At 48.4% G+C, this 22,209-nt stretch overlaps 2 protein-coding genes across 2 annotated transcripts in view; one reads left to right on the top strand and one right to left on the bottom strand.

The window, feature by feature from the left end:
• Positions 1-2,046, bottom strand: part of USP6NL (USP6 N-terminal like) — a 227,022-nt gene extending 224,976 nt beyond the window's left edge. Inside the window, exon 1 of the mRNA XM_074324987.1 lies at positions 1,907-2,046. The gene's annotated coding sequence lies outside the window, so the exon portion shown is untranslated. The remainder of the gene's footprint in view (positions 1-1,906) is intronic.
• ECHDC3 (enoyl-CoA hydratase domain containing 3) lies at positions 1,228-20,121 on the top strand. Its single transcript, XM_019710273.2, has 5 exons — positions 1,228-1,609; positions 4,791-4,912; positions 6,319-6,416; positions 10,710-10,910; positions 16,662-20,121. The coding sequence occupies exons 1-5, from the start codon at positions 1,431-1,433 to the stop codon at positions 16,971-16,973; spliced, it is 912 nt and encodes a 303-aa protein (XP_019565832.2). The 5' UTR covers positions 1,228-1,430; the 3' UTR covers positions 16,974-20,121.
• Positions 20,122-22,209: the final 2,088 nt, after the last annotated feature.

The following is a 22,209-nucleotide window of genomic DNA, read 5'->3' as shown; positions in this document are numbered from 1 at the left end:
CACCCCTTTCCCAAATCCTACCACAGTTGCCTTCTCCTGATTTTTCCTACAAGTCCTCCTTGCACTATCATTGCCCCCAAACCTGGGGGACCTCAATCTGGTCTCAGGCAGGAGGCCTCTTTCTGACATTGGTGCTCCCCACTCCCCATCTATTATGCCTGCTTGGTGCTCTTTCCCACCCCCACCTTTTCCCCATTTGTCTCTTAATTCTGCCAGATCCCTTCTTCCTTGGAAGCAGTGAATGAAGGATACCCCAGCTGCCTGAATGGAGCAAGGACCCAGGAAATGAAGTGGTGGGTGGTGGTGGTGCGTGTGTGTGGTGATGGTCTCAGTTGATATAGCAAAACATTGCTGTGTAAATAAGTGTTCTGCCCAACTATGAAGCTGAGAATTAAAGGAAGTTTCCACTCAGAGGAACCCAGTGCGTGACTATTCTAAGCCACTGTGCAACATCAGTGGCCCCATATGAGTACAACTGTTATCCTTCCAAAACTTCCTCGTGTGACAGGTGTGGAGGGTCTCGGGCATGGTGTCTCCCCTGCAGACTATAAGACCCTTGAGGGCCAAGACCGTATCTTCTGTGTCCTGCAAATCTCCACACTTTCAGAATTTAACAAACACCCAGAGCCGTTACCAACAAATGACAATGAAAGTATTCTTATCATACTTAAGTTTTTAAGCTGCAGGATATGCCCTGCCCCGTGGCAGCCACACAGATCCTGAAAAGGGACTCCTTTTCCCTCCCCGGTGCATTTGAAAAACCCAAGAAATAAATGTAGATCCCAGGGCTTCTCCAAGAGAGGGCAAGAAGCATTCAAAAGTCAACGCCTGAGTGGAATACACCTCGCCTCCTGTCCTGTGATCACTGGCCGGGCCTGGGCGGTTGGTTTCCCGCGGGTGGGGTGAAGTAACAAAGAGGCGGTCATAGCTCACACCAATCACTACCTGATGACATTCATTTTTCTAATCTAGGCAAACCGCCACATGTTTGGTGCAGAAATGAACCGGCCAGCCCACTCCTGGCCTCCCTTAAACTCCTTATCTGGCCTTGTTAAGGCAAACAAACTACCGAGAGCGCCCGCAAGTTTACAGTCCGCGTCCTTCACCCCAGGACCACCCCTTAGTCCCTCGGGGCGGATCTCCAGGGGCCCGCGGGCGGGCGGTGTCTCGGGGGCGGGGCTCCAGGGCCCGGGGGCGGGGCCGCAGGGGGCGGGGGCCCCAGTGGGTGGGGCCCGGAGGCGGGGCATCTGGCGTGGGGTCCGCCTGGGAGTAGAGTCGAATCGAGGCCTGGGCCGGAAAGTTTCGACCCGGTTTTGCCGGCGGCCAGGAGCGGTCGACGCGCAGCGGCTGGGCTCACTCGGCGCCCCTCACGGCGCCCGGCGCCTGCGGTCCTCCGGACGTTCGGCCGCCGGAGCGCCTCTCTGGCTGCCATGGCTGCCTTGGCCGGCCCCGCGGGTTTGCGGGCCTTCAGGACAAAGGTGCCCGGCTGGCTCCCGCGCGGCCCGTGGGCTCCACTCGCCGCTGGCTTCTGCAGCCGGGGGCCGGCGGGGGCCGAGCGGCCGGAGCCGGGGCCGCGACCCACCAGCGTGCGGCAGCGGGACGGCATCAGGTCAGCGGCCTGGCCGCGGGCGCGCTGGCCCTGCGGGAGCGGCTGTGGGCGTGCGGGCTGTGCCCGGTCGGGGTGGACGGCGGGGACCCGGGGAGAGAGGTGGGCAGAGGAGGCCAGGCACCACGCTGGTCCCCCGACGCGGAGTCCAGCGAGGGCTCCGTTAGTGGTCCTAGCCGTCGCCGCCTGGGCCCCTTCTCCGTCACTGCGGAATCGGGCCGGCGGGACGCAGTCGCGGAGACCGTGCTTACACAGGTCCATGCGTGGGCACAGTAGCGTGTGGGACCCTGCAGGACTCACCCCGGAGGATTTCAAGTGGGACTGCATCGGGCCGCCCAGAACTTCCCTAAACCTCTAGGGCAACCGAGCCGAGTTGTCGTCGGACTCAGGCTCAGTGCGGGCAGCTGTGCTGTGGCCCCACCGCGGCTACGGCCTTTGAGAGAGCCCTTCCCAGAGGGTTCTGTGCCTCACAAATTGACCGGACTCCAAGGCCAGGTCAGGCCTAGCCGAGCTGCTCCTATGCCCTCACCCTGAAGTGCAGGGTCAACAAACAGGATGAAGGACACACTGTACTGAGCTCTGCCCTTTGGCTCAACGAGCCAGAAACCCTTCAAACCGAACCTGTGCACAGTGGAAACTGGGTGATGAAGTAGCAAGGGCTGAAGAGCACGTGGCCTCATCCAGGCCTCACCCTGACCTGTGCCTGGCCAGCCCCGGGCCCAGCGGCCCTCATAGCAAGTCTAAGTATTTAAAAGTTACAAATCAAGTTAACTGCTCAGTATGTTTTCTTCTCCTGCCCTGACAAGAAGCCCTTCATAAAACCTGGAGGCCATGTTTGCATTTACAGTTCTCAGGCTTCTAGAAGTCCCCCAAAACGGTGGAGGTGGAGAGTGGCTGCTGGCCTGCAGCCTTTGTTCTTTTCTTCCCACCCCTGTCCACCTCTCCACCCCTCCCTCTCCCTGCTGTTCTGTGAGGGACCTGGCACACAGGTCTGCAGACACCCCATCTGCATGCCCGTATTCTCTCTATTGTCTTACTCCCTATAGACATCTCTTGGTCACCCCAGGGCTTTGGGGTGCCCACTGCATCGGCAGGGAATTCAAGGTCTCAGGTAACTGCAGCAGAAGAGGGAGGTGAGTTTAGGTGGGCACATCCTATTATCCCAGTGGTCTCCTGCTCACCTGGAGGGGCACAGCTGGGAGACAGCCCAGAGCACCGGTACCCCAAAGTGCAGGGCCCAGGCCGGGGCCCATTTTTCTCTTTTTCAAGGTCAGTCCTGCTTCTGCAAATTGGTTCCATCTGGTTAGAAGTCTGACTTGTGGCATGGCAGCCAGATGACCAAAAGGAGGCCTGGTTGCGTTCTCCAGAGTTAAACATGAATCACAAAGGGAGATAGATGATTAGAACAATCTCCTCATAAATGTTGGGAACCGTTTAGTAGGAAGGAAGCCCCCCAATCCAGCATGAAAGCAATACTGGTAGTCACCAAGCAGGTGAGCCTGAGCAACTCAGTCACGCTCGAGTGTCCCTTGTGAAAGCTGTTTATTCCTCTCAGCAGCACCCCTGTCATGGAGTGAGGGCCAGCCAGGAGCTGGGTGCTGCAGCAAGCTCAGGAGAAGCTCAGGACGGCTGGCATGTAGGGGTTAGCAGAAGGCTCGGAGCGCATGGAAGTAGAGGACAGGCCAGAGAAGGACCAACAAGCCAGGAGGGGAGGAATGTCTTTCCAGAAGGAGAGCATATTCCAAATGGCCATTGGATTTGGTTCTGACAATTATGAGCTGCTCGGGGAGAACAGTTTTAGTGGAGTGGCAGGAACAGAAGCCTGGTTACACTGGGTTAAAAAGTAAACTCAGCAACTCAGAGCACTCTGACAGGGTGTAACGTGCGAGCCAAAGGATTAATGGGACGCATATAGCAGACACTGCCATGTAGCATGGGCCTTTGGGGGCTGGCATCTTTTTACACAGTTTTGCCTGAGGCTTTAGAATGTAATTTAAGCATATGTCATGGATGGGATGGCAGCTTTTTTAGTTTGCTACAGCAAGCACACTCATTATTTTACTGGAAGGTTTATCAGCAATTCTCTCACCACTGCCCCCTCCCCACCAAAAAAAAAAAAAAATACAGGTTTCAAAGTCTATCAGCGTATCAGCTGCAAGTCATTTTTGTACTTAGGAGACATGTATATGAGAAACAGCAATGACTATCACAGCCACCTGAAGATGGCAGCAAAACAGAAATGGTATTCCAAAGAAAATGGTAGTCCTATTGCACTGAAATAAACTCAGTCATCAAAGTGGTTTTCCAGAAAAGAGTGGCCAGGACCCTATTTCTGGAGGATCCAAACTGACACATAGTGATTGGAATATCAGATTTTAAAAAAAGAATGAGGAAGGTAGAAAACGTGGGTAGAGACTGATGGGAAACATATAAAACATATAACAATAATCTGGTGTTTGGCTCCTGCCCATCCATACAACAGCAAAAAGAAGACATTTCTGTGTGTAGGCAAGTAAAAAGAAATACAGGTTATTTAAATCAGCACCTTTAAATAGCAAGCAGGCCTTTGAATGCCAGTGAGATGACATGTCCAGAAGAGCCCTCTTGCTGGAAGGTTCTGTCCTTTTGTTCTTCACATATCATCCCGTTCTCAGCGTGAATTACTGTGCAGCATTCCAGGAGGCGACTGTAGAAAAGGGGGAAATGCTGTCGCAGATGCGTACGGGCAGCTGCACCTTGGCTGCCTCTTCTGCGAGGTGGGTGGGAGCAGATCTAGGGGCACCTTTGCATTCTTGGCTCTTTTCCTAACCTCAGCCTTTCTGAATAACAATGGGAAGAAGTCAGTTGAGGGGAGCACTCTGTCAGACGCCTCCGGCTCCCGCCATCATCTTGCCAACGTCGCAGACTCTGCGTAGGGCTTGGAATGACTCTTGATTTGCCCTTTCTGTTGAAGTGGCAGTAACGTTTCTGACAGCAAACCTGGAGAAAATCCAGGGAAGAGGGAGAAAACCCTCTTCCCTGCATTTCAGGAAGTATCCTTGTTTTGACTTAGCTGTAACTCACAGCACCCACAGTTCTCTTTTCTGGTGTTTGAAAAACAGCTCCCAACTTAGAAAGGAATTGCAGGGGTCCTCACTTGTTTTAACTGGTGAATGACCAGTCATTATAAAATGTTCTTCGCCAGGAGCATTGTCTTGAGCCATCCAAAGAGGAGGAACGCGCTGTCACTGGCAATGCTGAAATCTCTCCAGAGTGACATTCTTCATGAAGCTGAAAGCAAAGATCTGAAAGTCATTATCATTTCAGGTACTTATCTGCTATCCGTCCTCGGGGCTCTGCAGTTCCCAGAAGAGGTTTCTTAACATTGTTTGGTTAACTGGGGCATTCCCTCACTTAATGGGACAAAGGTTTTGAAGCTCCTTTACAAAAACATTAATTATGCAAAACTTTTGTGTAGTGGGGGCTTTGGTGAAAGTTACAGCAAAGATTACTGTGCAGTGAAAATACGTGTCTTTTTCTTTCTGTTGGATACGAAACATTGGTTGTGCTGGTCTTCCTGTCTAAATCAGAGAATTGGTTTCCTCATGGACCTGATAAGATAGGTTTACTCACTGATCTGTGTGTAAACTACCAAGTCGGCTGGGATGAGGCTGCTCCGGCATTGGATTGGTTTGTCTTTTCCCACCGAGCTTTCCACCAATGTCTGCAGTCTTCTTCAGTGCTGCCAGAAAGGGTGCCCCATTTTCCTCATTGCTTTCTTTGCTCTTTTCCAATAAACATTTTTACTGAATTATACAGCAACATAAACAGTATCAGTGTCAGCGTTTTAAAGTATCCACAGAACAATAAAATGGATGATGCTGTATGATGAACTTGTGACATTGTTGTGGAAATTAAGGATCAGCGTTTCTCAAGGCACATACTCAGAATATTACCTTCTTATCTATGGTTGAATATAAGTTTTCAAGTGTTTTATATGGTGAAGGGAAAAGAAATAGGACAAATATATTTCAGCAGCCATGGGGATGTAACCCAGATGATACAAGATGAGCCACCCGGATGGCAGCTACATTCCAAACAACACAATTTCCTCACTTGTTTAAAGAGAATAATGTCGAAACGGCCACAGCAACAGGAAAATATGAGAAAGCGTTATCAGCTTATCAGTGAAATTACATTTTGTTGTTGTTGATGATGACAGTAATAACAAAATCGCATCCTCAGATCCCCTCATAAAAACAAAGGTCACACTCTGACCTTCCTGATTGCACCCTGCACGGGTGGCCGTTATCTGTAGAGTAAATGACAGGGACACTGCCAAAGCCATGGTGGATTTTGAGGGACATGTATGAGTCAATACTGTCAGGCCAGACCAAGTCCCGAAACAAAAGTGTGAGCCAGAGGGACAACTCTGAAAAAAGTCCATTTGCCTTAGTTCTGAGCCTTCTCCTTTGTGTAACTGCATGTTTTCATTGGTTTCCACCACAGACCTGTTGAGTACAAGTGCCTCACCTTAAATTGTCATCACAAAATACTGGCTGTGACTTTTCAAACTAACTGGAATTGTTCTTATCAAAATGGGACCATTAACTTTCTCTGAGTGTCCACAGAACTGATACACAATTTGTCACTATTGTAGACAAATAAGTGAACTTCCTAGCTCTGCTGTTTAAACCTTTTTTTTTTATTTTCTCAACTGGAAACATTGGCAGCTGAGGGGCCTGTGTTTTCTTCTGGGCATGATTTGAAGGAACTGACGGATGAGCAAGGTCCAGCATATCATGCTGAAGTATTTCAAACCTGTTCTGAGGTAAGCCAGGACGACGGTCGGCATTGCAAGCCTAAAAATGATAATTATACATATCACATACTGAATGAGGCTTCTAGTTTACAGGCAAGGTTTTATCTATGAGACCTAGCCACTGCAGAACTCCTGAAACCTCTGTGGTCCTTGGTGAATCCTTCAAGCAACATTTGGTTTAGACATTTAAGAAGTGACCACAGTTTGCTATTGATCTTGTGTTATAACAAAGAAAGCTAAATGTATGCTTGTATTGATAGCTGCCATCTCCAGCATTGGGTTATGTCTTGGTATATATGTCTTAAGTAAGAGGTAAAGGGTGGAAATGTACATCTTAAAGAGAACATTTATTATAATTTTTAAAATTTTAAACTAAAACAACTCTTTTGATGGGGAAAAGCACTCATAAAAGGAATAATAATAATAATTTTAAAAATTATTTTCAAACCTGTCTTTCAACCATCTTTTATAATCAACACCTCCAAGTAGGGACATCAACCTCTTCATTCTCACTTCTGTCTCTTTAACCATATTCAGGAGGGAAATTGCCAACAGATACAGAAGAGGAAGAACAAAAAATTTGGAATGATTTATAAATGTATCAAATCAACCCCTGGATAATTAAAAATTGAATATAGAATCCAACTTTAGGTAATACATAGTTCATTTCACGAGTATTTATTGAGCACCTGCTACCGTGTTTCCCCAAAAATAAGACTTAGCTGGACAATCAGCTCTAATGCGTCTTTTGGAGCAAATATAAGACCTGGTCTTACTTTACTAATGTAAGACCGGGTCTTTAATATAATATAATATAACATAATATAATATAATATATAATATGACTGGGTCTTATATTAATTTTTGCTCCAAAAGATGCATTAGAGCTGATTGTCTGGCTAGGTCTTATTTTCTGGGAAACACGGTATATGCATAATACTTGCAAGATACTGAGGAAAATAGAAAGAAAAAAGAGTTTCCTGCCAAACTGAAAATGGAAATCTAGTTGTGAAATAAGACGTATAAAACAGTTTCATAACCTGACCCTAAGATTACTTAGCCTAATTTTTCACTTATTCATTGACTTGGTCATTAATGATTCAACAAATATATATCTCTTAAGTATATAACATCTCTTACAATTGTATACATTTTTTGGCACCCCCAGTATAATTGTATACATTTTTTGGCACCCCCAGTATAATGATACCTACTATCTAGACAAGACAGAGGTGGGAAACAGGAGGGGAATGGACTAAGATACCTTCTTGACTATCACTTGTTTTCCTTGCCCTTCCAGAAACCCTCAGCAGATCAAACTGTAGTTTTCTTATTTCATGGAGGGACAGACCTGACAAATGGTTGACTTGAGGCTTCATGGAGAGGAGGAAGGGCTAAGACTTAGCTCCTTTGGTTCTCATTAATGATTATGTAACATTCTCCTCCTGTGTTTGCCAGGGCTTGGTGCTTTAGATGTTATTTTTCTATTAATACCCAGTATGTTTGACCAAAATAGAAAATCATCAGAAAGAACCAGTAGAGCCCTTCCATCCATCCGAAGGGCCTGCTTTTATCACTCTGCCGGGGACTCTTCATGAACTGAGAAATGAACGGCTTGCCAAAGGGCCCCGGGAGCCAAGGCTTCTTCAGAGGAGAAAGGTCAGATTTCATGGAAGCGTCCAAGCCCTGCTGCCTCTGGCTCACTGAACGACGCAGTGCCTCATCAGGACCTAGCCCTAATGCAGCCAAACAGGAGTGAAAGTGCTTTGATTTCTTTAACACTTTTCCACAAAGAAAATCAAATTGTCCTGGATAAATATGAGCACCATGAATGTGAGAAAAACTTCAATTTCCAAGTGTAATCAACAGCAGATTGGACCAGAATGAGCTAGATATTTCACATTGGGTTCGTGCATGAGAAAGTTTGATTTTAGAAAGGAAGAGAGAGCTATCTGAATTGGCTCAGCATCTAAAGTCTATAGGGAATTTGTTACAGACCACAAGTGTGGCATGATAGTTAATTATGTACAAATCAGGAATGGGGCAAGTTGAGAACGAGAAGAAGCACTTGGTTATGGAAGAGTGACGGTCGCCTCTGTTAGCTGATGCAGTGGCTTTCACACGCCCATCCCTGTCTCCCTTCCTTTGCCCCAGTGCAGGAGGACATTCTTCTCCCTCTCCTCACACCCACCACTGAAATGGCAGTGGGATAGGGCCCTCACTTTGGGACATCATGTGGAACGCCCAGCAATGCTGTTCAAAGGGGTTACGGCAGAGTTAAATCTATGTCATATTCTGGAGTAGGCCGGACCAAAATAAGTACTTAATTTGGGAGGCAAAATGAGAGCAATATAATCAATTCTTGACTATCAAGAGATTGATTATCCAGCTGCTTTATTCTCTAGGTTCCCTTTCTGAATTAATCTCTAACTTAACTTAAAATATTTTCTAATTATAAAAATAATACTTATTACAGAATGTTTTGAAAATATAGAAAAATGAAAGGAAAAAAATAAATTACTGATACCATACTATGATCAAACCACCCAGAGACAGCTATAATTAATAAAAACATTCATTATATTTCTTTTTAATCATTTTTCCACATATACCTATTTGTTTGAATAATCATATGTAGGTACGATTATACTGTCATTGTATAAATTTCATTTTAATGAGACACAGCATCCCATTAAATGGATATGGTTTAGTTTATAGAGCCATTTATTTATTTCTACATATTTATATTATCTATAGATTTTTTTATTATTATAGTGATGATTTGATGAACATCTTTACCCAGAAAGCTTTTTACCCTGTATCAGATTATTTCTTATTAGTACAATTCCTAGATCAAAGGCACGACTCTTTTTAATGTTGTATATACATATACTGGATACATATACTGGCCTCAGTATTTTCACACCAGGTTGTATGGAATCCTAGCCCTTTGTAGGTGGCAGACAGGAGACTGTTTAACTCTAATCACCGTCAGTTGACTTTTCTTAAGTAACTGCACTCAAAGCTAAAACAAAATCTTTTCTTTCTTTTCAGCAAGACTTCTGAAATTCTTGTGTGCTCTTCTCCTTGTTTCCGCAGTTCACTGTGAATGAGCTCTGTCACTAGCCATCCCCATCAGCACCTAGAGTGCATGAATCCCCTCAATCCATGAACAGTTTGGGGCATAGGTTTATCTATGTGCATTCTTCTGGGGAGGTCATTAGGATTTGTCAGATTCTCAAAAGGTGACCACCCCCCCCAAAAAAAAGCCAAGATCACTACCATAAAAGATGATATATCCTTAAATGTATAATTGGATATTTTACAACAGAGCTGACAAATACCAAATGTTTATGAATACAAAAGGTAAGTTCCTTGGGCCAAATCAATGAAGGTCGTTTTTCCTTGAGTTGCCATCATGGGAAACAAGCCCAGATGCAGCTCCTGTCCTCCTCGCCTCCCTTCCTGCCAGGGTTCAAAGAGCAACCATTTATAAATTGAAGTTACCATAGCAACACAATCTGCGCAGGGTGTCATGAAAACATGGAGAAATAAACCAAGTTATTTCATAAGCTGAAAAATAAGTTACAGTTCTGGAGACTGACACGGGGAACAAGTGTCCAGCTCCCCTCCCTGTGCCATGGCACTGTTCTAGGAATTTTGTTTGCTTTGATGACAGCAGACTGTTCCCCATTATTTTAACAGAATTGAAAGAGTATTCATGGTGGTAATTTGAGAAATAATTGCTATGGAAATTGCCTTCCAGTCCCTTTCCCACCTTCATTTTTCAAGGAAGTTCCAAATACCAGTTTCAGGCTTTTAACACGAGAGCCCCGCACAGGCTCGCTGAGAACAGAGCTGTGTGTTCCCCAGAGATCAAATCAGCTCTGTTAAGTGGCGCTGCTGGGGAAACAGAAGGAGGGGACTGTAACCTCCCCGAGGCATCGTGCTGGGGTGGACAGCCCAGGGGCTGGGAGTTGGACGGGTGGGGGTTCAGACCCGCAGCCCCGACCTGTGGATCTGGTGGCCTTCAGCCAGTTCCTTCCTCTCTGAGCCTTCGTGTCTTGGTGTAAAATAGGGTTCCTTCTTCCTGGGGTTCTCAGGAAGACCACATGGCACAGTCTGGTTCACAGTCGATATTTAATGCAAGTTCTCTTTGTGCCTTTGTTTACCCTTTTTCATAATATTTGGTACAGGGATGCATATTGCAAAGCCCTCTGAAACGGCAAGAGCACATGACACGGTAAGCATGGTGCAGACCGCACTGTAGGGTGGACATGACCTGTGTGTTTGCTCCTTCAGGTCATGATGCAGATCCAGAGCCACCCCGTCCCCGTGATTGCCATGGTGAATGGCCTGGCCACCGCGGCCGGGTGTCAGCTGGTTGCCAGCTGTGACATTGCTGTGGCCAGTGACAAGTCCTCGTTTGCCACTCCGGGCGTGAACATCGGACTCTTCTGCTCTACACCTGGGGTGGCCTTGGGGAGAGCGGTGCCCAGAAAGGTAATTAACCCCCTCAGCCCCCGTCTGGTTGTAACCCTCCATTGCCTGTGAGGTCCGTTCCAGAATCCGCTTGTTAAAGTGCTGTGTGAACCAGGACATTCTGCCCAAAGCATGGCTGGCTGATGGGCCTCAGAGTCCTAAAATCTCGTGCTGGGGAGGGAACAGGCAGCTTCTCACAGGGCACTTCACGTTGTCATCACGCGTTTCACTCTTGCCTGCCCCTCAGTGGTGGCCAGTTAGGGTTTTGGATTTGTTTGCTTTGTTTTCATAAAGGCACACTCTTTTTTTGTAATCTTACTTGAAATGCTGTTGAGACTCAGTTTTGTTGCACTGAAAGCTTGCCCATGAGCAGCATTAGCATGGTGACACATGCCAGTATGAAAAGGCTAGGATACGAGTGTCACTGGCTTATCATTTGCCAACAGTCTGTCTTGTTCCAGAAAGGACTGAAAGTACTTTCAGCTGATAGACTGAGTATGTCAGCTGCATGACAGTTGTATTTCAGGAGTGTGAACATCCTGTGCCTGGTATGTTAAATCTGCCCCACAAGGAGCCACATTATAAACGCTGTTTTGTCGTTACTAACCACAGTGAAGTCATTTTCTTCACAGAGCTTTCTTCTTTCCTAATGTCATAAAATAATATTTACTGAACATCTCTTAAGTAAAAATCAGTGGTTTCCTTGTTTTAGAAAAAATACTTCCTCATTCCCACTTGGAAATCTGCTTTAAAAAACGTAGGGGGCTGGTGGAGTCATATACCACCACGGCAAGCCAGGAACTAAACTGCTTTCTAGAATACCACATCCATTTTAGCATCAACTATGAAAATTAGCAGTTGCTCATGTGCCTGAGGCACCAAAGAAATGAGACCCAAGGGAAATCGAGCCACAGGACCAAGACATTTGGGGAAGCACTCCTTTCTTTCATGGCGCTTCCTCATTAGTTTTTACAGAGGTGTGTGTTTTTGAGGACATTCTGAAGACAGATACCTGCAAGCACACATGTATGAAAACTGCCTGAACGTGGGCTCCACACTGCAAAAGGTTACCTGTCAAAACACAGAGCTTGCTACACTGTCCTCAGACCAGGTGTGTTGATCCTCTCAGGATACACATTTCCTTTAAATATGTATATATATTAATTCAATAAATAGTTCTTAAGCCCTTACTTTGTATCAGTACATTAAATTAAAATGCATTATAAACATATTGCAAGAGCTTATGAATAAACTGTCTTATGATTGTGCAAATCAAATCATGAGGCCTTTTGCTTAGTGAAAGGTGGTTGTCTGGTTAGCCTACCTGCCGCTGCTTATCTTTAACACCTGACATTCTGGAAGGTTCCATGTTAAGGCATTTGAAACCTTAAATCATGATTGCTGTACTGACCAGATAAGAATCCATTCTTTCTTAAAACATACAAACTTAAAATCGAGGCCTATAATTGAATCCTAGAAACTTAAACATCATATTTGTCAATTTTTGAATTTGTTTTTGGGAAAAAAGAGGGGGGCAATGTGCAAGAACATTGCTGCCTAAGAGGCCCAATTCTCAGAACCAGTTGCATAATTTCCTAGTGTGAGAGATTAAGGGGCAAGGACGTCGTAAGAACCAAAGTAACTCTTTTTGCCCACAGACAGTTGTGCAAGGGCCAGGCCCACTCTGGAGACGGGCAGAGAGCTTCCGCTGTTGTCCCACTCAGGTCCCCGATCTGTGCTCCTGTCCTGAATCGCTCAAGTTGTAGCTTTCTTGTTTTGAAGTCTTCAGAGGTTTTCCCTAGTCAGCGGAGAAAGTGGTCCCGAGGTGTAACAGATGTCCTTGTGCGCTGGGCTCATTAACTTGGGGTACTTGGAAGCGTGAAGCAGAAGTATGATTTAAGGTCGATACTAATGAGCTGGAATCGCAGTACTGGTAATGGGATTTTAGTGGGAGGAAAAGTCTGTCGGACCTTAAGGCCTTTGCCTGATTTCTGGACTACATATCTCACCTGGGTGGCCCCCTTTAGGAGGAAAACTAGGGATTCATGACAATATAAACTGGAACAATACACACCTGCCTGTGGTCATTGCTTGATTGCACCCACACGGCACACTCAAACACAGGCCCGCCGACTGCGTGGGTGGTGGGCACACGTCCCCGTGCACAACCACAGGGAAAAGCAAGCAGGTGCTTTGCTCACTGGCGGTGTTGGGAAGCCCAGCCCTTTCGCGCGGGCTAAGGCCCCATGTGTGGGTCACCAGTGCCCTCTGCTGGTCACCACAGGGAACTGCTCAGCTGTTGTCTGCTTGGGAGCAGAAACGATAGCGTGCAGCCCTTGTGTTCAAGCCAGAGTGGGCCTGGGCATGAATAATTTCCCAGGTTTGTAAATGTTTCTCGCCTCTAGCATGAGTTAAACAATGCATCTTCACTGCTCCATATAAGCGACCGGCCTGGTGCAGCTGCTCCCGTCCCCACCAGAGCTGGCCTTGCTCAGACGTGGAGCCAGTGCCTCAAGCGGTTGGCACACGAGAGAGCGCAGGAAGGATCCCAACTCCTTGTCCCAAACCAGTCGTTTCTCTGCGGTCGGAACGTTCGCTTCCACCTCCTTACCCAGGGTAACTGTGTATCTGTAGAATCTGATTTCCTAACCGGCTCATTAGAACAGAGTAGAAGTGACGCTGGAAAGAGTGTTCCCGCATTGCTGCTGGTTGGCGCGCAGGCCCCCCGCAGAGCCTGCACAAACGTGGGTCGCGGCGCCCCAGGCGTCGGCATCAGAGCCTGCGCTCTATCAGTGGCTTCCGCGGCCATCAGACGGGAGACTCGCGGCCCTGGCGCCTGTGAGGACGCGTAGCTCAACACCCCAACTTTCAGGAGGGCCTGGGGGTTCAGGACTTACCTCAGGTTTCCCAGTCAATTCTGTTGGCCCTGTGCTCCGCAGCTTCTAAGCCCTGCCGCATCACAGCCCCTGACGCTGACACACCGCCACCACCAGTTGGCGCTTGTCATTAGTGTGACTGGAGCGGATCCGGACGACCCCTCTTCCTTAAACGGTCACCCCCCTTCAGGGGCCATGGTTCCTAAAACACAGCATTAGAGATTCATCCAAATTCGCAGCAGGACAGGCATGTGAAGGACGGTCACGGCGTTTATAAGGTGCTCACTGAGTGCCGGGCTCTGCAGTGCGAGCTGCTCATCTTCACGGTTCTGCAGGATGATGCTGGGCCTGGTCCCGGTGTTCAGATGAGGAAACAGACGCAGCGGGTTAAGTCGTTCCCTTGAGGTCTTGTAGTTAGTGACCTCGGGGGCATTCTCTGACTCCACACCCAAGTCCAACTGCTTCCGGGGGTGAGCCTTGGCCCCCAGTCCTTTATGTTGCTTTTAATGCAAATATCCTGGGAGAAGGAAGTGTCCAATCACCAACTTGTTAGGGGGACCCAAGAAGTGTCCCCTAAAAGGGGACAAGGGTTGTTAAGGAAAAAGGAGGCATTTTCTTCTCTCTCAGCTGAAGTTTGGGGACCCACTACGTAGAAACTGAAACAGTAAGTAAAGATCGTGCTGACGGTGCACTGTATATGCAGGCTTTCTCCTCAGGGACGCCACTCTGTTACCCAGTCTGTCGGGGTGAAGTCCCTGTAAATCGATGGGGTGCTAAACAGTAGTGCCCCACTAGGCAGGCGAGGAAACAGGCCCAGAGAGGGGCATAAATGAGGCGGTGTGACTTAGGAAGCTCTAGCCCTGACCCTGCACCAGTCAAACTTCTGTTGTGAGCAGCTTTAATCCCCCTGAGACCTTCTTGGTCGTCCGCACTCGCAGGAGAGGCGCCAGGGTGGAGGAAGCACCACCCAATCTCGTTACTTAAAGCACCACCTAAATCGGTGGTTCTAACCGGGAGCAAACGCCCCCAGAGACATTTGGCAACGACTGCAGCCACTTGGGATTGTTACAAGTTGGAGGGGGCACTGCTACCACCCAGTGGACAAAGGCCAGGGAGGCTGCTGAACGTGCCACGCACAGGGCAAATCACACAACACGTTACCTGGTCCAAACAGTCAATGGCACCGAGACTGAGCAGCTATGATCTAAATGCAAAGGACCGCAAATTTATATCTTCAGCTAGTCCCATGTCGCCCACTGCACAACAAACCACCCATGACCTAGGGGCTCAAGACAACAACAGCGATTTTTTTAGCTCATGAGTCTGCGATTTGGTCAGGGCTCAGGTTGGAAAGCTTATTGTGCTCCACCTGTCTGTGGCCTCAGCTGGGAAGACTTGAAGATGGGGGGTGACAGCTAGGGGCAGTCACCTGAGGGCTCTGCACTCCTGTGTCTGGCTGCTGAGCCTGCCTCTCAGGGGGGACCTCAGCTGGGACACAGCACAGCCCCTTCGTGTGGCTTGGGCTTCTCAGGCTGAGCTCCAAGGGACAGAGCCAGGTGGAAGCAGTGTCGCCTCTGACTGAGCCTCCAAAGAACTATAGTGTTGCTTCTGCTGTACTCTGTCTGCCTTCGTCCAGTCATTCACTAAATCGCTCATCGATAAGTATTTAGTAGGCACCTGCTATGTGCAAGGCACTCTTCTGGTGCTGGAGAGAGACATGAACAGAACGATAACAAATAGTCGAGCTTACATGCCAGCAAAGGCGATCACACAATAAACAAGCAAATGTGTAAAACATAGCCTGTTAAATGATGAAAGGGCAAAGGATAAAAATACAGCCAGGAAGGGGGAGAGTGCTGAGGGTTGATGTGTGGTTGGAATAGGGTGGTCATGGAGGACCTCGCTGAGGAGGTGACATGTGAGCAGAGACCTGAAGGAGATGAGGGCATGCGCCCTGAGGACACGTGGGGACAGAGCATTGCAGGCCGAGGGAACAGCAAGTTCCCTTGGGGAACAAGGACTGAGGTGACAGCGTGGTGGCGTGTTCAGAGCAGCAAAGATGTCAGCAGGGCTGCAGGAGAGGAAGCAAGGGCACAGGGACAGGAGAGGCCTCTCTGCCCGCTGTTTCCTGTGCATCTGGACACCCCTCTTCTAGATCGTACATTTGAGTTTCAGAAGCTGGGCTTTGTAGACTTAGAGTCGAGGGACAATACGTGCAGGCGATAGACAGAGGAGACTAGAGTGAGGATGGGGTGCTCCCCCTTTCTGCAGGCCTCTGAAATCGGGGGAGAGGGCTGCAGAGGGAAAGAGGGCGTCCACTCCTTGCAGGTTACAATCCGCCAGGCCCCTGTCTGTTCCTGGAAGGCATTCTCTTTCACCGCCCCCCCCCCCCCCCCCGCCCCCTTTCTCTGGGACGCGGAGCCTGCTCTCTCACATCAGACCCAGCTGGTGGCTTCTCTGAACACTTCCCTCCTCTGGAAAGCAGCCACTGCTTTGGTTTGTGGGAGGCGCTGGGCCTCGCTGCTCCTGTGGCGGTTTCGGTTTCCTCCCATCAGATGTGGCCACTGTCCTGTGCTTGGCCCTTGAAGGAGGCAGCTCGAATCTCCTGTCTCGGCAGGGCTGGGAGCTCAGCTCTGGGGAAGGAGCATGAGGACATGGACAGTCCCCCCTCTCCTTGCTCCTGGAGAGATCCCATCTGTCCCTGGCAGGAGTGTGGGTATTGGAGATGATAGAGGTGACGGATGACGCGTTATTTGAGGAAGCAGATAACTGGGCTGGGGTTGTAGAGAAGTGGGGATACCGACTGTCTGAGCAGAGTGAAAGGAGAGGGTGGGACTTCGGAGGCAGTGGGTCAGAAGGGGAGTGCCTTAACAATCGCCCATGTTTCTGCCCCCAGGTCGCCTTAGAAATGCTTTTTACTGGGGAGCCCATCACTGCGCAGGAGGCCTTGCTCCATGGACTGCTCAGCAGAGTAGTACCGGAAGAGCAGCTGGAGGAAGAGACCATGAGAATCGCGACAAAGATCGCCTCCTTGAGCCGGCCTGTGGTGTCTCTGGGCAAAGCTGCCTTCTACAAGCAGCTGCCCCAGGACCTTAGAACAGCCTACTACCTCACCTGCCAGACCATGGTGGACAACGTGGCTTTGCGGGATGGGCAGGAGGGAATCAAGGCCTTCATTCAAAAGAGAAAACCCATGTGGTCACACTGAGCCGGCCTTCTCAGAGGGATGGAGGGTGAGTGAGCCCAGTGGGTGGCTCTCAGGACCGCCCCCCACTCCCTGCTGTCTGACCCCCAACCACCACTGCTGCCTTGTGATGGTAACAGGAGGCAGCCTGCTTCTGTAACATTAGGATTGGTTTCACTGTCTGGGGTCTGTATTAACAGCCATGAGTCCGTGGGGAAAGGATGAAACGGAGACTGACAGGAAATACTAATTTGAAGGTAGTGAGCACCTTCGCTGCGCCAGCTACGGTAGAAAGCCTGGCATTTGATGTACTCCTTCACGGGACCTTCAGTGAAGGATCACCCTGACACGGGAGAAGGTGACCATAAACTGAGGCGTGAAAGAAGGATGCCGCCTGCCTCTGTTCTCAGAAACGGCCCCTAAGGTGGAGGTCGTGCTACTTGCCCAACACACGAGAAACATTTCAAATCTCCATGAGATGTTCTCCACACTGAATATCTTCTTGGTTCTACTGAGAAATAACCATGCCTACGGCTTTGGAACCATCTTATGTCATTTTAAAAGATTAAATGTTTAAAGATACTGGTAATTTTATCTTCCCAACCAGCTGTCTGAGAAAAAAAAAATCAGCTAACTTTCTCTTTCTCTGCCTGTGCTGACAGACGTATGGTAGGTGCCCGACTGGCAGCTTTTCCTTGCCAGTTTAGAAAGGTGAAAAGGCGTGTTTTCCTGGAAAGGAGGAGCTTGTTCTAAGAGTGCTCCTTCTGGGCTCGAAGGTCATTAGAGCTCCTGCCGACTGGCGCCTGGCATGTGCTGTACAACTTCCTTCGTCCTCAGCGAAGCCAGTGGAGCAGGTCCTACAGCGATCTCCACCTTCCACTTGGTCCAAACAGCAGGGAGTGGGGCGAGTGGGGTTCCAAACGCCATCTGCCCGGTAAAGCCACAGACGTTCTTTCCCCGGGCCACAGCGCCGCAAGGAGAGCCTGGGCTGATGTGGGGCTAGCTTGAAGAAATGACTTTCCCGCTCCATGTCCGCACTCCACACAAAATAATGGGCCAGGTATTCCTTGCTACGAGCGTTGCCAGTGTGCAGGGGCCTTTGGATTTGATTACCGGCAGACCACTAATGGAAGCTAACACGGCACTGGCTGCGGCTCCAAGCTAGATCATGAAAGATGGGCTGTCGTGGTCTGAGCAAAACAGTGCTGTCCGTGGGGCCCCCACTGTACCTTCTGTCCAGGTGGCCTGCGGTGGCAGCCACTGTTTGGCAGTTGTCAGGGCACACAGTGCAGAGAAGGTGTTACAAACTCTCTGGGCCTTGGAGAAAGGAACAGAGCCATCTCACAGTTTGGCAAATGAAAAGCAAAAGTTAACTCCTCGGGCCTCCGGGCTGCCTTCCCAGCCTGTGAGCTGACGTGCCCTCAGGGAATAGCTATAAATCTTCATAGTGGCCTGTGCAGAAAATAACCCAGAAGGAAAGTCTGCTACCCACCCTCCAATGTCATATAATTCATCCCAAGGCAAATATAAATTTGGGGTTAATTTGTATCTCTGCTTCCTTCCACTGGGACATTGAATGAACATTTTCTGATAACCACATGTGATGAGCGCCACTGGAAAGTCTGGTGTGTTTGTCTTTCCCTCTCTACCATTTACTTCTCAGGGAGCTTTGCCGAGCTCAGCCCAGCAGTGCAGGGGCTAGAAACTCAGTGAAAAGGGTGCTCCCTCCTGCTTACCGGGGTGAGAGACCCGTTCCGATGGCAAATGGAGTGAATGGCTGATTAACTTTACACCAGTGAATTTGGGGGGGTTGCCAGGCGAGAACATGGTGATTTAATGAGCCTAGCTCCTGCCAGGCAGCCCTGTGCGGTGCTCTCCCTGCCCCCGTATCTAGGAGCTTAGAGAAGCCAAGGCATTTGCCACGCGGGTTTGGGCCTGTATGATTCTCAAGCCTGTGCTCCTGGCTACCATGCTGTACACCTCCCAACATCCCGACAAGATGGCGTGCCAGCCTGGACAGGCAGACAATAATCAGAAATGGCATAGCAGGGCATCACGGTGTTGCTTACCGAAGAGGATTCAAGAAACGCACGCGTTTGAACACGAAGAACACAGAGTTCCGGTCCCAGGTTTGCCATCACCTGTCTGTGTCACGTGTGCAGGTGACGTAACTCTGTCGGTGCTGTTTCCCAGTCATTGAAATGATGCCACTGGACACTCTGTCCTCTGACATTCATGAGCCTACAATGCTGGGATCGGGAAACACGCTGTGAAACTTGAAACAGGAAACTTTTGTTCACAGAAAATGCTCTTTTACAATTGGACAAAATGGGTATTTACCCTGAGAAGTGGTAAATAGTCCATTGAAAACATCTGATTACAGCTGAGAATGAGAAACCCATCACAGGGCTTTTCAGGCCACCAGGACCCTGTGAAGACGGCATGGCTGAGACCCCACACCAGACAGATCTCTATCAGAACTGGCAGTGGCCCTTCCTTTTGTCGAGGTGCATTACTCAGCCCGCCACTCTCCTCTCTCCTTCCTCTGAAAACCCACTGCACTAAGAGCAGCATTTCCAAAGTGTGGCCCGTGGATGACCGGCCCCTGACTGTCCCAGTGCAGATTCCCGGCTGCCTCACCAGACCTGCTGAATCACCAATTCTGATTCTGGGATGCAAAAATATGCATTTTAAAGAAGATTTCCAAGTGATTCTGCTGCACGTTAAAATGTGTGAGCTCCTACATGAGGGTGGAAGTGACAGATATGTCTCCAGCAGTAGCTGTGTTTAAATATTGAACCAGTACGGCCTCTGTGATGAAATTGTGGGCAATCACTGTTGGCTTGGAGAAGAACCTGAGGAGACCTGAGCACCTTCAGAAACCTCTTAAAATCTGCCACTTGGGCAGGGTTGGGGGCTTCATCAGCCCTCGGTGCTCATGCCTTTGGAAGCCCCACCTTATATCACATTAAACATCAGAATATTCCCATATTCCACACGAAATATAATTCTTCTCTTTAGGGAAGGGAGTCGAATGATTTGCTTTTTAAAATTGTCTATAAATATTTGATTAATTAACAATGATTGTTTCTTGGCAATCACCAAGTAGGCAAGAGTTAAATTCAACATCACTGAAGTTGATGTGTTACAGTTAATAAAATATTAAATTTCAGTCTTGCAAGGTTTTTCTTTCACACTTTGGAGCTCAGAGCTTCTTTTTCAGGCCCTAAACAGAGGCCCAGGAAAAGCAGCAGGCCACCCATGCTGTGCCTACAGTGTCCCCGGGATGGCCAGTCTAGCCCACGGTGGCCCCCAGGTAGGGGAGGTGGCTGTCCCACGGGGGAATAGGGAAGAGGGTAACTCAGGTGTTAGGAGGTGTGCACGCCCAGTTTGCCGTCACCTTAGTGATCTTATATTGTTATTTCCTTCGGATCTCCCTGTGCCGCCCAGGAATGTTCAAGCACAAACCCTCAAAACAATTGGCAAGTATGTTTTCACACATTTAAGAAATCTTTCCATTTTATGTTGTATGTTTTCAATACCTTCCCAAATTCTGTAGCTGAGGTGGCAGTTCCCAGTTTTAGACATTTCTAGGAATTTAGCAAAAGAATACAAAGTACGGGTCAACGAGGAGTGTGATCTAGAGCTTATCAGAGCTTCGATCTGTGTGGTGACTGCTCCTGCCAGGCACTGTCTTAAGCATCTTGCAGGTAGTAATACTTTACTCCTCACAAGGGCTCTAAGAGGAAGGCTTTGTGAACCCCCTTGCACAGATGAGAAATGAAAACGCAAAGATATTAAATGACTTGCCCGTCATCACACAGCAGGTAAGGAGCACGTTTTGGTCGGCTATGAAACTTCCTAAAGCTGAGTTAGGAAACGTGGTCTGAGAATTGCGAAGACCCCTGGGTATCATGCAGCCTGTATGGAGAGCGGCTCAGAAGGCCAGGCGGCCCAGCTCTGGGGCAGGGCGTGTGACGCCTGCCGAGGCCGTCCTGCGCCCTCTGCGCTGCTCGGAGGAGAGTGACGGCCACAGTGCGTCACTTTGCAGATACCGCTATTGTGCAGAAGCCCATTAAATTACTGTTCTGAATGCACAGTCTTGTGTGGCACCCTGGCTGTCCCCAACAAACATGTGCTTCCCTGCAGGGCCACACCCACCCTCATCCACTTCTGTGTCGGTTTGTTTTCTAACTCAGAGTCTCGACCCTGACCAGCAGAGCAGACTTGTTAGGCCCAGTTCCATGTGGCCACGGCACTCTTCCCTGTGCAGGATGCAATACAGACAGGTTTTTAAAAATTCTCAGGCCTTATTTTCTAAACCAGTTCTGGAAAATTAAATAGCTGAGCAGAACATGAATTACCTCAGTGTTTTCATTGTAGGTCCAGGGAAGGTGTAAGCATCTCTTTGTAAATGGAAGTCAAGATTTGGGATGAGAATATATGGTGATGGAAGGAGAACTGACTCTGGGTGATGAACACACAATGGGATTTATAGATGATTTATTACAGAATTGTACACCTGAAATCTATGTAATTTTACTAACAATTGTCACCCCAATAAATTTAATTTAAAAAAATAAAATGTTAAAAGAAAAAAAAAAGATTTGGGATGAAATCAGACCTGGCGTTCTGTGAAGCCTGTTTGCTTTCTTGAAAGCATAGCTGAAGCATGCTCTGATCTCCGAATGCGTACACTGCTGGGGATAAAACAATCTTCACATAGAGTGATATATGACATACATGGTTGGTTGGCAAGGGATGAAAATATCAATAGATACTCTCTTCACAGCATCACTGAAGTGGTTAATATGCTTCTCTGAACCTTACACCAAAATTGTCTCATGTGTTACTGTGCTAAGCACTAGGGGATGGGTGTGTTTTAAAGTACAAGACAATTCTGAGCCTCCAGGAAATTAATCTAGGAGACAAGGTAAGTCATGACCATGTTAAAATTCAAATACAAAATAGTTATCATGGGACAAGAGTCAGATAGTTGGGCTGCCTCCGAGCCTACCCCTGTGACAGCTGCGTGACATGGGGCCACTTGTTTCACCTCTGGGTCTCAGTTTCTTCATGCTTGTAATAGGGATGATGACAATACATAGCTCCTAAGTGACTGAAAGGATTAAATTAAACTACACATGTGGAGTCACATTGCTGATGACCCCCCCACAGTCCCTTCCCCATGACTCACTTCCATCTCACCTGCAGCTGTGGTGGGCAGGTGACACAGGTAAGAGCTTCCCCGTGTTATGGA

Source organism: Rhinolophus sinicus, linkage group LG02 (assembly GCF_036562045.2).
Source record: "Rhinolophus sinicus isolate RSC01 linkage group LG02, ASM3656204v1, whole genome shotgun sequence".
Lineage (NCBI taxonomy): Eukaryota > Metazoa > Chordata > Mammalia > Chiroptera > Rhinolophidae > Rhinolophus > Rhinolophus sinicus.
This window is presented reverse-complemented; position numbering and strand designations above follow the sequence as displayed.